The sequence below is a fragment of the Erithacus rubecula genome (assembly GCF_903797595.1).
Source record: "Erithacus rubecula genome assembly, chromosome: 22".
Lineage (NCBI taxonomy): Eukaryota > Metazoa > Chordata > Aves > Passeriformes > Muscicapidae > Erithacus > Erithacus rubecula.
This window is the reverse complement of record NC_136674.1, coordinates 9,876,856-9,891,917: the sequence shown is the minus strand read 5'-3', so window position 1 is coordinate 9,891,917 and position 15,062 is coordinate 9,876,856. Positions and strand designations below refer to the sequence as shown.

The 15,062-nt window shown below is 53.7% G+C and overlaps 1 protein-coding gene across 4 annotated transcripts in view; it reads left to right on the top strand.

Moving 5' to 3' along the window:
• Positions 1-15,062, top strand: part of LOC306811325 (S-adenosyl-L-methionine-dependent tRNA 4-demethylwyosine synthase TYW1-like) — a 396,352-nt gene that overhangs the window by 84,464 nt on the left and 296,826 nt on the right. For 3 of the 4 annotated variants that reach the window (XM_079324918.1, XM_079324919.1, XM_079324917.1), the window contains exon 16: positions 4,041-5,052. The exons of the other annotated variant lie outside the window; for it this stretch is intronic. In XM_079324918.1, coding sequence (XP_079181044.1) covers positions 4,041-4,262 — 222 coding nt within the window. In that variant the 3' untranslated portion in view covers positions 4,263-5,052. Of the gene's footprint in view, positions 1-4,040; positions 5,053-15,062 lie in introns of those variants that run through there. 4 annotated transcript variants of the gene reach the window in all.

The window sequence follows — 15,062 nt, the reverse complement described above, 5'->3', positions numbered from 1 at the left end:
CAGGACTGGAGTGAGTGGCTCAGGAGGAGCCTCCTTGTGCCAGCATGGTTGGCTCTGAAGGAAATCATTACCCTTGGTAGGACAAACTAATTAGTTTTTAGCTGCCTTCCATTCCTCAGCACTCCCTGTGTCCCATCTCAACCTCTCTCCCATATTTTATCCTGTTGGATACACCTGGGATTATTTCTCAGCAGTGCTCATGTCTGGGGCAATGTAGTGCATGGTCCTCCTGGACTGTCCTCAGTCTGTACATGCTCCCATCCCCCCAAACTGCTTCTGCAAATGTGTTGATAAGAGAAGAAATCTGGAGCATGGCTCTTCCTTCAAGAGTGTTGATGGATTTGGGGGGCAGGAGCTGCCCCTGCTGCACTGAGCTGCCAAAGAGAAGTGATAGAATTGTCCTGGTCAGGGCTGTTCCTGGGTTCAGGAGCAAAGGAGGGCTCAGCCAGGCTCTGGAGATGCTTCCAGGGAACCTGGCTCTGCATTTAATCCCAGTTTCTGATTGGATATATGGATATATCCCAGCTTGGATGTGTGGAGCTATCCCAGTTTGGATATATGGATATATCCCAGTCTGGATATATGGAGCTATCCCAGTTTGGATGTATGGAGCTATCCCATACATCTAACCCAGCTTGGATGTATGGATATATGGATATATCCCAGTCTGGATATATGGAGCTATCCCAGTTTGGATGTATGGAGCTATCCCATACATCTAACCCAGCTTGGATGTATGGATATATGGATATATCCCAATCTGGATATATGGAGCTATCCCAGTCTGGATGTGTGGATCTCTCTATGGGTACATGGATCTCTCCCAGTTTGCCCCGGGGCTCTGTGAGGTCCCAGCCCAGTCCCTGCAGTGCCTCTGTCCCTGTCCTGGGGCTGTGGCAGCTCTGCTGCTGTGCTGGGGGGCCTGGGGGACAAGGAGCTGTCCCTGGGACAGCAGAGAGCCCTGGGGGCTGATGGTGTCCTGGGGTTAGTGCATTATTAATTAGTTAATGGTCAGGGTGGATCCTGCCCCGGGGCAGCTCTGCAGTGCTGTGCCAGCTCTGGATCCTCAGCACAGCAGCACAGGGAGCTCCTGCAGCAGGGCCAGCACGGGCTGGGAGGATGAGGAGGGCTGGAGCATCTCAGGGCCCAGGAAAGGCTGAGGGAGCTGTGTCTGCTGAGGCTGGAGAGGAGCCCCAGCTGAGAGGGACCCTCAGCCCCGGGTGTCCCTGTGTGCAGGGAGGGGCAGAGCAGGGCCCAGGCTCTGCTCCAGGGCCCAGCAGTGGCACCAGAGCCACGGGCAGGGACTGAGCCCAGCAGCTGCCCCTGCACAGGAGGCACAACTTGTGCCCTGGGCAGTGCCCAGCCCTGAGCAGCTGCCCAGGGAGGGGCTGGAGTGTCCCTCAGGGGGATATTCCAGAGCCACATGGACACGGTGCTGTGCCCTGTGCTCTGGGATGGCCCTGCCTGAGCAGGGAGGTGGCACCAGGGACCCTCTGTGCCCCCTGCCAGCCTGACTCAGCCTGGGACTTAAATTTTCCCCTCATTCCTGTGCCTCTTGTAGCCCATCATCAATGGCTGCCTGCAGCAGTGCTCCTTGCCCTGGAGGATGTGCACAATTCCATCAGGGTTTTCCTTGCTGTGCACCTGTGCCACATCTGTGGGGAGACCTTGGGTACCAGAGCTCAGGGCTCCAGGAGCTCCAGGGGAAGGCTCCTGAGTCACCCAGTGCTCAGCAGAGCCCTCAGGGAGGGAGAATTTCCCTTCCCAGGCAGCCCAGCCCAGCCCAGGGCCAGCTGAAGAAGCTGGGACACTCCATGATTCCAGCTCAGAGAAGAACCAGGGAGGGGTCTCAGCCATTTCTCTTGTGGTGTATTTACCACCCTGAAAGGCTCCAGAGGCAGTGACCAATTCCCTTAAACACCTGCCATCATTAGACTGGGAACCCAGGGGTGTTTAGGGTTGCTCACCTGTTAATGGATGCTGTGAAACTCCTTTGAGCCTTCAGTCTTTTGTTACTAGTGGAACAATCCCATTGTTCAATCCCATTGTTCAATCCCATGGGCAGCTGGGGCTGTTCTTCCCTGCTCTGGGTTTGGGATTTATTCCTCAGCAGGAGCCATTGCTTCCCATGAACACCTGTCCCTCTGGTGTTCTGCTTCATGGCTGTGCTGTCACTGCACTAAAAATGGTAATTATGGATTGATCTGCTTTGGAATACATCCCAGCTTGGCTGTTCTGCTGGGAATGGGGTCACAGGATCAGGGAGTGGGTTGGGTGGGAAGGCACCTCAAAGTGCCACCTCTCCTTCCAGTGTCCCAGGCTGCTCCAAGCTCCATCCAGCCTGGCCTTGGAGACTTCCAGGGATCCAGGGGCAGCCACAGCTGCTCTGTCAATTCCATCCCAGCCCCTCCCCACCCTCACCAGGGAGAATTCTCTCCCAATGTCCCATCCAACCCTCTGGCAGTGGGAAGTCATTCCCCCTTGTGCCTTAAATGCTTTACTGGATCCTCTGGTTTGGGGTTTGCTCTTTAAATTGCTGAGTGTTCATGGATCAAACCTGGAGGGAGCAGAGTTTGATCTGAGCTGTGACATTGTCACCTCCCACTCCCCACCCCTGGGGGCAGCTCAGCTTTGCAGAGCCCAGCTCCTCCTTGGGATCAGGATTTGTACTTACAGGTGACACCATGTCTCCTGTGCCATTGCTTTTGTGCTGGCCTCACACACATCCCCACCTTGGCACAAGAAAAATGAGCCTTGGGCACCTTGATTTATGGCAGGACTGGTTCCCAGTGCTGTGACTCTGCAGTGTCCCCTCCTGGCTCTGGCTGCAGCAGGGATGAGCTGTAATTCCATGGGCAGGGATGGAGGAGCATCAGCCATGGCTGATTGCAGAATTTCAGGGTGTCAGCACTTTTCCCAACCAAAAAAGCTTTTAGCTCTTGGGAACAAAGTCAAGTGCCATTTGAAAGGCACAGCCATCAAGTTTGGGGGAAAAAAAAATCCACAATAACCAAGGAGCCAGTCTGTTTTCCCTCTTTTTTTTGATGAAATGCATAATAAGCTCTTAGCTGAGATAAATCCTAATTGAGGCTTCAGCCAAGGCTGGGGCTAAATGAGCAGAGCAGGTCTGGGAGACAAATGCAGCTCCAGCTTGTCAAAGTGAGCCATTCTTCACATGCAAGGAGGATTTGTGTCATTAAAGCTCTTCATCTCCTCCCCCATTCCCAAGCACAGCCCTCCTGCCCCTGTCCAGTCACCAAATCCATCCCAATCCCCTGGCACGTGGCTCTGCTGCTGCTCCTGCCCCATTGCGCCAGGCTGGGCTGCCCTGGACTCACAGTCCCACACTTTGGGTCACCTTGGCAAGGTCCCTCCTCGAGGGGCACCTGGGTGTGACCCCAAATCCACACCTGTCCTTTGAGGCTCTCCCAGCTCCCCACACCATGGGATTTCCCTTGGGAGTGTGGAAGGCAGGGGCAGAAGGCCTAGGAAGGCTTTGGGAAGCATTTTAGGAGCCTCCCTCCTGGAAGGTGGGGCTGAAGTGGGGGAGGCTCCAGCAGAGATACCTCAAGGAGATACCACAGGATCCTGGGATGGGTTGGAAAGGACCTCAAAGCCTATCCAGTGCCACCCCTGCCATGGCAGGGACACCTCCCACTGTCCCAGCTGCTCCCAGCCCTGTCCAGCCTGGCCTTGGGCACTGCCAGGGATCCAGGGGCAGCCACAGCTGCTCTGGGCACCCTGTGCCAGCCCTGCTCCAATCACAGGGACAATTCCTGCTCAATATCCCACCCAGCCCCGCCCTCTGGCAGTGGGAGCCATTCCCTGTGTCCTGTCCCTCCATCCCTTGTCCCCAGTCCCTCTCCAGCTTTCCTGGAGCCCCTTTAGGCTCTGGAAGGGGCTCTGGAGCTCTCCCTGGAGCCTTCTCATCAACAGGGGAGCATTCCCAGCTCTCCCTGGCTCTCTCTGGCACCCCCTGGCACCCCCTGGCACTCCCTGCTCCCCCTGCTCTCCCTGGCTCTCACTGTCCTGTGCTGCAGTTCCAGGTGGATGGCGAGTGGAGGACCTGGATTGACTATGGCCGTTTCCAGGAGCTGGTGAGGGAGCACGAGCAGAGTGGTGGCTCCAGGACCTTCACAGCAGCTGAGTACACAGCCAGGACTCCTGCCTGGGCCCTCTTTGGGGCCAAGGAGCAGGGATTCGACCCCCAGGAGCTGAGGTTCCACAGGAAGAGCAAGGCACAGCACATCTCGGGCTGCTGAGGCTGGGTTTGCACCCAGGACCCTGTTTGGGCTGACACCAATCCTGGATCCATCCACCTGGAGAATCCTGAGGTTTGAGCAGGGGGCAAGCCTGGATTTACCCCTGCCCTCATGTCTTTAGGGCTTCCTAGATGAAACTATTGGTACTGGTTTTGTCTCAAGATGAATCAGAACTGGTTCAGCAGCAGTGGGTGGGGGGCAATGCTGGGGTCTCCTCCTTGGGGGATGTTTGCAGTGGGATGTGGGGCCATAGGATTCCTTGGACTCCTGTGCAAGGAGAGTCTGACAGCAAAACATTCCACATCCCTGAGGAAAAATGCCAGGGGACTTCAGCCCCACAGAGCTGGATCAGGGCAGGGGGGTCACATCCAGAGCTGGATCCAAAACCTGATCTCTGCTGGGAGCATCATTTTAGAGACTTTGTGCAGGTTCAGGTGTTTTAAACACTGGTGCCATTTCCTGTAAAAACTCCATTGCCAAGAAGCCAAAACTTGGGAATGGTATAACAGCACCCCTGTGGAACCAGCTGCAACTTCTGATACCTCTCCAAGTGTCTTCCAGCCTCATGGCTTTGGGAATGAGGTTTAGATGCAGTGTTAGCTCACTCCAGCTGCCCCAAACAGCAGGTCCAGTCCTTCAGAGCCCTGTCAGGCTCCAGCTGGGTGTGCCCAGTGCTGTGGATGGAGCACCCCTGGGATGGGGATTCCATTTCTTTTAAAAAGCAACCTCTTTTCTTAAGCTATACAGAGTTTCTAAAGCAGAAGGAAAATAAAGTTTTGCCTAGAGAGCCTCTGGTGTGTGGCTGCTGAGCAGGGAGGGTTGAGATTGATGGAAGAAGATGAGAAGCACAAATGTTGCATTAGAGTTCTTTGCTAACAGAGCTGGGGTGGAAGGGAGAGCACTGGGTGGGTCTGTGGGTGATGGATGGTGGGTGCCTTTCCTGAGTGTATTTTTTAAAAATCAGAGAATCCTGGGATGGTTTGAGTTGGAGGAACCTTAAAACCCATCCAGTGCCACTCCTGTCATGGCAGGGACATCTCCCACTGTCCCAGCTGCTCCAGTTCCCATCCAGCCTGGCCTTGGGCACCTCCAGGGATGGGGACTCCAAACCTCCCTGGGCAGCCCCTGCCAGTGCCTGACCACCCTTCCCATGGGGAAATTCCTCCTGATCTCCACCCTGAGCCTCCCCTGCCCAGCCTGAGGCCGTTCCCTCTCCTCCTGTCCCTGTTCCCTGGAGCAGAGCCCGACCCCCCCGGCTGTGCCCTCCTGACAGGGAGTTGTGCAGAGCCACAAGGTCCCTCCTGAGCCTCCTTTTCTCCAGGCTCAGCCCCTTTCCAGCTCCCTCAGCCCCTCCTGGGGCTCCAGCCCCTTCCCAGCTCTGTTCCCATCTCTGGACACAAGACTCCAGTGAACCCTGAGCCATCAGCTGGGATTTTGGGGCCTGGCATGTTCAGTGTCCACCAGGACCCACCACATTTGCCTAGATGGATCCCAGCCCTTCAGCACCTCTTCCCCTTCCCTAAATTCCTGCCCCCACCTCCCTGGCAGAACCCCCCAGTCCATCCCAGTTCCCTGAGAGCATGGCAGCTGCTCTGGGAGAGGAGCCCCAGTGCTGGAGGATCCTGGGGCTGCCATGGGATCAGCTCCTGGTGTAAGGTGCTCCAGAACTCCTGACCCTGTCTTCCCTTGGGAACCTGGGGGGCTCTCAAGAAAAGTGTGTTTGCCCTGTCCTTGGCATTTCTTCTGCAGCCCCCCAGGACACCCAGTCCCTGCTGTCCCTGTCACACAGGGTCCCACCCCACTCAGGGCTCAGCTGGGAGGACTCAGTGGAGCTGAGAGAGCTCAGCTGATCCCCCCTGCTCCTCTCCTGTACTTTCATATTCTCTCATCCATCTCCTGACCCTCCCTGTGTCCTCACACATCCTTTATCCTCCATGTGTCCTGCATTCCCTCCATCCTCTCCATGTCCCCACACCCTCCCTATGTTCCCATTCCCTCATCCTCTCCTGCTGCTCCCCACTGCTCCCAGCTGTGGGCAGGGAGGGCAGTGCAGGGACAGTGTGGGTGACACGGGGTCAGTGCCATGGTGATCCCATGGGAACTGGCACCTCCTCAAACGGGCTCTCCCTGCCCTGTGGGGAGCACAGCCCTGAGTGCCAGGCAGGCTGAGCCAGCACACAGCTGCACCACATCTGGAAGCTGCTCCCAGAGCAGCTGGGGCAGGGTTTGCTTCTGCAGTTCCACTGGAATTGCCTCATGCTCAGAGTGAATCTCCCAGTACACAAATCCAGCCAGGATGTGCTCACACCCTGCACTTCCAGTGGGACAGGAGAACAGAAATCCCCAGAACTCAGCCCTCTGGCTGGCTGGGGACACACAGAGCTGGGTACACACAGAGCTGGGGACACACAGAGCTGGGGACACACAGAGCTGGGGACAAACAGCTGAGGACACACAGAGCTGGGGACACACAGGGCTGGGGACACACAGAGCTGGGGACACACAGAGCTGGGGACACACAGGGCTGGGGACACACAGAGCTGGGGACACACAGAGCTGGGGACACACAGGGCTGGGGACACACAAAGCTGGGGACACACAGGGCTGGGGACACACAGCTGGGGACACACAGAGCTGGGGACACACAGGGCTGGGGACACACAGAACTGAACTGGGGACACAGAACTGAACTGGGGACACACAGAGCTGGGGGCACACAGAGCTGGGGACACAGCTGGCACAGCTGGAGCTGCAGGATCCTGCTCTGCCTGTGTTGGGAGCAGGGATTTGCTGCCCTCCAACAGCAGCACCTCCTGCCTCACCTGGAACTGCTCCTGCTGAAGTTAAAACGGGCTGGCACCCAACCTGTGGGCTGGAGGGCTGGGGTTGTATTGGAGTCTGAAAAGCAGAGTGTTGCTGTGGGGCTCGGAAGTGGTGAAAGAATACAGCAACAGGACTCCCAAGCATCAAGAAAGGGCAATTTACTGAAAAATCACAGCATTTATATAAGGGAGATCTTGAAAAACAAAGTAGAAAAGACTCACTGGTCAAAGAAGGCAACACCTCTTTGAAAACATGCAGAATATCACAAGACACTCACACGACTCTGTGCTCAACACCAGGTGTCTGTCTGTGTTTTCTTTCTACCTTCCCTTGTTTTGTCTTTGAGAAAAGTCAACAGCATGGGAAAAAAACAGATTTGGTTTCTCCACGAGCCTTCAGCAGTGTCCACAGCAGAGACCTTTCTGAGTTCCTCAGAGAGAGAGATCAGAGTGCAGGAATTGAATTAAAACCTTTGGATGGATTAAAGTATATTAAGCCACTCATACATGAAATAGAGGTGTAAGCTTCAGTTTTAAGTAAGTTAGTAAGTTTAAGTAAGTAAGAATATGTTTTAAGTGCCTTAAAAAGTAAAAGTCCTAGACATCAGTGTAGAAAACAAGTTTAAAAAACAAGTCTCAGTAAGAGCTCCAAAACATAGTTATAGACATAATAAAAATATAGTAAGAATATTGCTTACATTTTCAGATAGAACAGATAGGCTATATGTAGAGATTATACATAAACTTTTGTACTAAAAAACTAGAATTCTAATAGGTTAAGAAGAAATGCTTCAGATTTGTGTTTTAGCTCATTGGGTAATTTGTAAATAAGAATCTGTGTATTGGAGTGAGAGCTCTTTTGCTCTCTCTTCCTCCACCACCATCATCATCACTATCACCACATGAAGAAGAGGAAGAAGAAGAAGAAAAAAAGAACAAAAGAAGAAAAGACCAGGGGGCACCTGCCTCTCTAGACTCAGTACCAGGCTGCACCTCCAGCCTTGTTGCACCAGGAGCTGCTTCTACTTCTAATGAGACTTTATTTCTGTTTGGGACTCTGTGCTGAAAGCTTTTAGCACAGACTGGAACACAGGGGACTCTTTGCCTTTTGAGACTGATGTGCCTTTACAATAAACAACTTTATAGCAGCTCAGCTCCTTTGAAGAGAGCAACAATCCCGACAGGATTGCACAGGGAAGCTTTAAGGGAAGGGGATGCACTCTGGGAAAAAGTGACCTCAGCTCAGGGAGGGTTTCTGTTCTGCCAAAGGCAGATCCCAGTCAGGCAGAGCCTCTCCAGTGCCACCATTCAGAACCAGCCCCTGCTCCTGTGCTAAGTGCATGACTTGTGCCCTAAGTGTCATCCACTCAGTAACTGCCATTCTGTCCTGGTTTGGAGAACAGGTGTCAGCTAATAAAGGCAGAAGCTTCTCTTTGAAATGGAGAATGTAAACTCCACCCTCTAAATTATTATAATTTTGAAATTAAGGGGCTCTCAGGCAAAGATATGGGAATTAGGAATAACAGTTCTTTACTAGGAAAATTAAAATAGAAATGCAGTATTACAAAGAACAATCCCAAACCCTACCAGAGTCAGAATCCAAGCTGACACCCGTCAGTCAGTCAGGGTGGTGGCACAGTCCTATTCAATGGTGGCTGCATCCTCCTGCAGGGGCAGATGTGGTTCAGCTGGAGCAGTGCTCCTGGAGAAGGTGCAGTTTCCTCTGAAGGTGCAGGGATGATGTGGAAGGATCTGGCTTTCCTCTGGAATCCAGTGGAAAGAAGGTGCCTTGGTGTCCAAAATGTCAGTTTTTCTCTGGGTAGGAAAGGCTTGGCTCCTGCCCTGGCTGGAGCATCTCCCAGTGGGATGATGGAATTTTATCAGTCATGCACTGGGACTCAGTGGCCATGAACAGGAGATATCTCCTGTAGGGAGGATGGGCTGTGGGAAGATAAAGATGATTGCCCAGCTGGTTTAAAGATGGCCCATTAGCAGATAATATGTGCCAGGAGATCAGGGGCACTGCCCCACCCAGTGCAACAGATGGGACAGAATTCACATTGCTGGGCACATCCTGTATTGCAACCCAAGACACATTCCAACCTATTTCCATAGGTTTTGATCAGGATCACAGCCCGTGGTGCTGTGGGGTCAGGGGTTCCCCATCCTCCCTCCTGCTCCCAGCACTGCCCAGGACCCCAAGGAGCTGCCCCTGCTCTGGGGGGTTTTCCCAAAGCCACGGCACAGAGCATGTCCTGGCTGCCACTTCCAGCAAAGGGGGGCCTGGTGCTTCCAAACCCAACCTGGAGATCCAAGAAGTTCCATCCTGAGGGGCAAAATGGGCAAAAATCATTTTAACCCCTCAAAGCCAGGGAGAATTTGAGGAGCCCTGAGGACTCCAGTTGCCCTTTCCCTGGCACAGCCTGATCCCTCCTGGCTGCTCCATGGGCTCTTCCCAGCTGTGCTCCTGCTGGATCCTGACTCAGGGGCTGACTCACCCAGGATGGGGGCTGTGTTTCAATTTTGAATGAGGATAAATGTATTTGTTTCCAAAAAACCTCCAGCAGGAAAACATTCCCCCAAGCAGAGTGTTGTCATCCATCAGCTTGGGCTTCATCTGGCTCTGCTCCTAAATCATTTATGGTGCTGGAGCTGCTGCTGTGCCCTGAGGGGAAAGGAAGAAGAGATGGGAATTAATTGAAGGAAGAGCATCATCCTCATTTTGTCACCAGCAAACTGAGGCAGAGGGAGGGACCCAACCCAGCCAGGACATTTCTGCTCCTTCACTGTGGGGAAGGGGAGGCAATAAAGCCCAGGGAAATCTTTCTAAGGAAGCCCTGGCCCTGCTGGAGCTGAGCTTTCCCAGAGGTGGGAACTCAGCAGGTCTCCCCTCTCCTGGCTCTCCAGCAGGGACAGGAGGTGGCCAGAGCTGTTGGTCCCAGTTCCAGCAGTGACATTTGGGCAGGAATTGTCCCTGTGAGGGTGGGCAGGGCTGGCACAGGGGCTGTGGCTGCCCCTGGATCCCTGGCAGTGCCCAAGGCCAGGCTGGACAGGGCTGGAGCAGCTGGGACAGTGGGAGGTGTCCCTGCAATGGCAGGGGTGGCACTGGATGGACTCTAAGGTCCTTCCAGCCCAAACCAGTCTGGGATTTCTTTGGCCTCCAGGATGTAGTTCCACCTTCTCTCCATCCCATTTCAGGCTCAAGGTCCTCTGGAGCTGCTGGGATGGGTGGATGCCTCACCTGGGCATGGGGATTCAGATCCCCAGGGCACATTGACTGGGGGCATCTTCCAAATACAAATTTTCAAACCAAAAAATCCCCATCTCTTCAGAACAGATTGAAGTCAATGAGAAGGTTTGCAGGGAATTACCCCAGGAGAAAAAAAAAACAAAAACAAACCAAACAAAACAAAACAAATCCACCCAAACAAAAACAAACAAACAAACCAACAAAAAACAAACCCATCCTAAAGAAAGTCTTGAAAAAAATCAGAAAGCAGCAATTACTTGTAAAATAGATGGTGATATCCTGATGGGAGAAATCCTGCACCCCTCCCTGTCTCTGTTGTTCCCATCAGCAGGACTTTTAGGGATGCTGATAACAACATAATCCTCACCTGGGGCACCATCTGGGAGATCAAGCACTGCTAAACTCCCTCTCTGTGCCAGGGCTGGGCTGGGCTCAGCTCTTAAATCATCTCAGTGCTGGCCACGAGTTGGATGGGAAGCAGGGAGAGCATCAAAGGCAGCAACAAGCAGCTGCTCAATGAGCCTGGGGTGCCTTTCCCAGGATACTGGAGCCTCCTGTCAGATTATCCTCATCTCCTGAGCTCACCTGGTGATCCCTGCCCAGGCTGGCACGGGGGAAGGGGGTACTGAGCCCCTCTGCAAGGCTGGTCCCACAGAATTACAGAAATGGGACCTGGCTGGGAAGTTCTGCAGAGCTGGGAAGGGGCTGGAGACCCAGGAGAGGCTGAGGGGCTGGAAAGGAGCTGAGCCTGGAGAAAAGGAGGTTCAGGAGGGACCTTGTGGCTCTGCACAACTCCCTGCCAGGGGGATCAGCCTCAAACAGCTCAGCTCCTCTTCCCCTCCAGGGCACATCCAGCTGGTTTCAGGGATTTGGGGCTCCCATCCTCTCTGACCCCTCTGGACTGGGGGCAGCTCTTCCCACACATCCATCCCAGCCCCAGTGATTCTGGGCCTGAAAGAGCAGTGCAGATGTGTTTGTTTGAGCCTGGAGCTTTCACTTGCACTTTTTGTTTCATTTGCTTCTTTCCCAGGCTCAGGCTGGGCAGGTAAAACCTCAAGCCCTCCTTTCTCTTTCTGCCTGACCCCCAGGCCCACCTGTGAGCCAAAATCTGCTTTTCCTCAGCTCAGCCACCAGCAGGGGCTGTTGGGGTGATGGAATTTTGGGCAGACTTGTCCTCCCCAGGGAATGGGCACAGCCAGAGCTGCAGGAGCTGCCAGGGATGCCCAGGGAGTGGCTGTTGGGGGATCTCTGCAGGGCCAGGGCTGCATCAATCCTCCTGGATCAGCTCAGCAGACTCTGACTGATGCCGTGACTGTGACCTGCCCAGGAAACACCTGCAGCTCCTACCTCAGGCGTGGGTGCCCCAGGTGCTCATTAAACACCCCCAGGAGCCCCTGAGTCAGAGCTGTTCCCATTCCCCCGTGTCTCTGGTGGCACAGGCAGCTCCCAGGGGCAGCAGTGTTCTCTCTTTTGAGATGCCAAGCTTTAACCCAGGGAGGAGCAGCTCTGGAGGAATGCTGGCTCCACATCTCTAACAGGATTCCAGCTCCCATTGGCTGCTTCCTTTGGATATTAGTGCTGAAATCACTCATAGCAAAATCAGTGTGAGACAGAAAATGAGTGTTCACATTGTTTAGAGATTCAATCTTGGTTTTTTATCAGTAATAATCAGGATTTTCTAGGCTGTTTGCAGACTTCACTCCTCTTTTGATAACACAGTGTGAGGTTTTGATGTTTCTTATTTTCCAACTAAAGCCCTCAAAGTGCCTAAGGACCAGTGAGGCCCCCTAGGCTGTTCTGGGGGTTTTGTGCTCTGGTTCTGTGTTTTCCCTGTGCCTGGAGATGCCAAAGCTCCTGCACAGGGCAGTGCCAGCTGCTCCCTCCCTCCCTGCCCAGCTCCTGGGGAAGCTGGCAGGCTGCAGGGCACCTCTGGCTCTATTTTTTATGACCTGGACAAGCCCCAGAGTGACCAGGTGTGACCCCACTGCTGACCCCAGAGGTGCCCACCATCCCAAAATATCCAGGGATTGTTCATGGAGGAGCTGAGCTTTGTCCTGGGCCATCCCAAATGTTCCCACCATGGACTGGGGGTTTTGCTCCTTGTCCCATATGGGAAATCCATGAGTTCCTCCTGTGAAGGGAAACCCACTCTGCTCTCTGCACCTCAGGCACCACCACAGGACCTTTCCCCCTCCCCCACTGGCCCTTCTCATGGTTTTAGGGTGATTTTGGGGGGTATCTGTTTTTGTTTTGGTTTTTTTTTTTTTTTTTTTTTTTTTTTTTTTTTTCTTAAAGCTCTTTAAATTGTTATCCAAAATCTAACTTTCCCCAAGGCTTTCTGTATCTAATCAGCAAATATCACCCGATTATGTGGGAATGATTCATTACATCTCCCTCAGCAAAAACCTCCTTTTCCCCCGGGGAGGAGAGGCCTTCCCTCAGGATTATGGGATTAAGCAGAGATTTAAAAGAGAGATCTTGCATTGTTGCTTAAAGAGCTTAATCTGCAATCCCCCCGAAGTGAGTGGGGCTTTGCAAAGGCTGAGGAAGGGATTGGAGCTGATCCCTGCCCCAGGCTGGAGCTCCAGGTGGGACCAGCCCTGGGCAGAGCCTTGGAGCCTCCTGGTGTCCTTCCCTACAGCTGCTGCCCTGCTTTCCTCTAGGATCAGCTTTGAAACAGCTGGATGGATCCTGCCAGGATTCCAGCCTTGGGAGCAGCCCAAACACCCCAACCCACCCCAAATCCAATGGGATTTGCATTGGGTGTGGCTGAGCTGCTCTCCAGGCTCTCCCCCGTGCCTCATCCCACCCTGGAGAGCCTCCACCACTCCCAGGGGTGGTTTGGATGGAGCTGCCCCTGCCCAGATCCCACCCCAGGGATGGCTTTCCCTGTTCCAGCCCTTCCTGGGGGGACAGCAGCCAAACACCCAACATGCCAAAGGAAGGTGGAAAATCATGGGGCTGCTCTGTGTACCTGATTTTTATTTTTATTTTTATTTTTATTTTTCCATTCTCCCAAGGCAGGGGAGCTGCAGAGGTGCTTGAGAAACACTCTCAGAGTTCCCAGCCAGCACAGGAGCTGCTGCTGGGATGAATCCATCCAGTTCAGACCAAAACACCCCAAAAGTGGTTCTGTCTCCTTGGCAATAATTTGCCACGTTCTGCCTCTCAAATTTGCGTGCATTTCTGGCCCAGTGGAGGAGCTCTGGCTGTTTGCTTGTCCCACACTCCAGGCAATTACACCCAGAATGGAATGGGGTGGGGACAGCTCTGCCTCCTCCTTCCCAGCTGGAGCTCTCCTGGCAGCCCCAGGTTCAGGTGGGGATTCCTCAGCAGCTTTTCCCTCTTAGAGAGGGTCAGGAGCAGAGCTGGGAGATTTACAGGTGGAAATTTGGGAGGCTCCACCAAGGGGCTGGAAAGCCCCTCCCAAGTTTTCCTCCTGTTTGTGTTTGTCTTTCAGTTTGTGCTCCCCAGGAATATCATTTGTACCACAAGGAATCACCTTTGGGGCATTTTGGGGACTTTTCTGTATGTTGAGGTGTCACTGGTGCCTGGAGCCACAGAGCACTTGGGGCTGGGAGGGACCCTGAAGCTCATCCCCTTTCCACCCTCCCAGGCTGGTCAGAGCCCCCAGGCTGGCCTGGGATGTTCCCAGGGATCCAAACAGCAGGGAAATGCATTGGAAATATCCAGGCTGGGAATATTGTCCCTTCCAGAACTGGACACTGCTGTGGTGGCAGCTGCAAGGACACCTCAGTGGTCTGTGGGTGTCCAGCCCCAGTAAAATGCAGCTGGCAGCTGCAGGGTGGGATCTGCAGCAGCTCTGGCCAAAGATGTGCAGGGAGAGGATGAGCAGGGCTGGGAAGGCACCACAGCATCCTCCCTGAGCATTCCAGAGACTGGGAACAGCCCTGGCACCTCCCAGACAATTCCCCCTTGGGTTTTACCACCCTCTGGCCATGTGCTGGTATCAGCCCAACCCACCCAAGGCCAGGCTCTGCACATTAAAATTGAATTGATGCCTCCCAAGGTTTGGTGCAAGGTGTGTGGAGGCTGCTCTCCTCCCTCCTGCCCTGCTGTGGATGCAACATCCACTGAAAAACTCCAGGGAGAGTCTGTGTGAGTGCAAACCAGGGCAAGGCAGGAGGAGAAGAGGAATTCAAGGAGATCTGCAGCTCCCAGAAGGCTGCCCTAAAAGAAGGCACTAAGCTGGGATGAATGATGCATGAGGTAAAAGCCTGGGCACAGCAGGGAGGAGGAAGGAAGGGTGGTGGAAATGGGGAAATGGATGACAGAGATGAGTGGAAGAGCCAGAAAAGCAGGGACAGCATTTAGCATGAGCAGTTTCGTGTTTGTAATAGAAAAAAAATATAAAATCATGAAACCAAACCAAAAACCTCGTGGCAAAAGTTCCAGTGAGCCTCAGGGGGCATCGTGGGGGGATTGGTGACATGAACAGTTCACTTGGAGCTGCTTTCCATCTTCCAGAAGGAGGAACAGCTCCAGGAGCCCTGCAGGGCCAGGTGCCTCCAGCCAGGCCAGCAAGGGGTGGGTCTCCCCTAAATGGGCTGTGGCAGTGGGAAGGGAGAGGGAAACAAAGGCACTGAGAGCCCTCAGGTGCTTGGAAATCGGTGAATTGAACATGTTTAATCTCATCACTGTAAATGATGTGAATTTGTGGGAGCATGGAAATACATTTGTGTGCAGGAGCTGGGGGTGGAAGGGCTC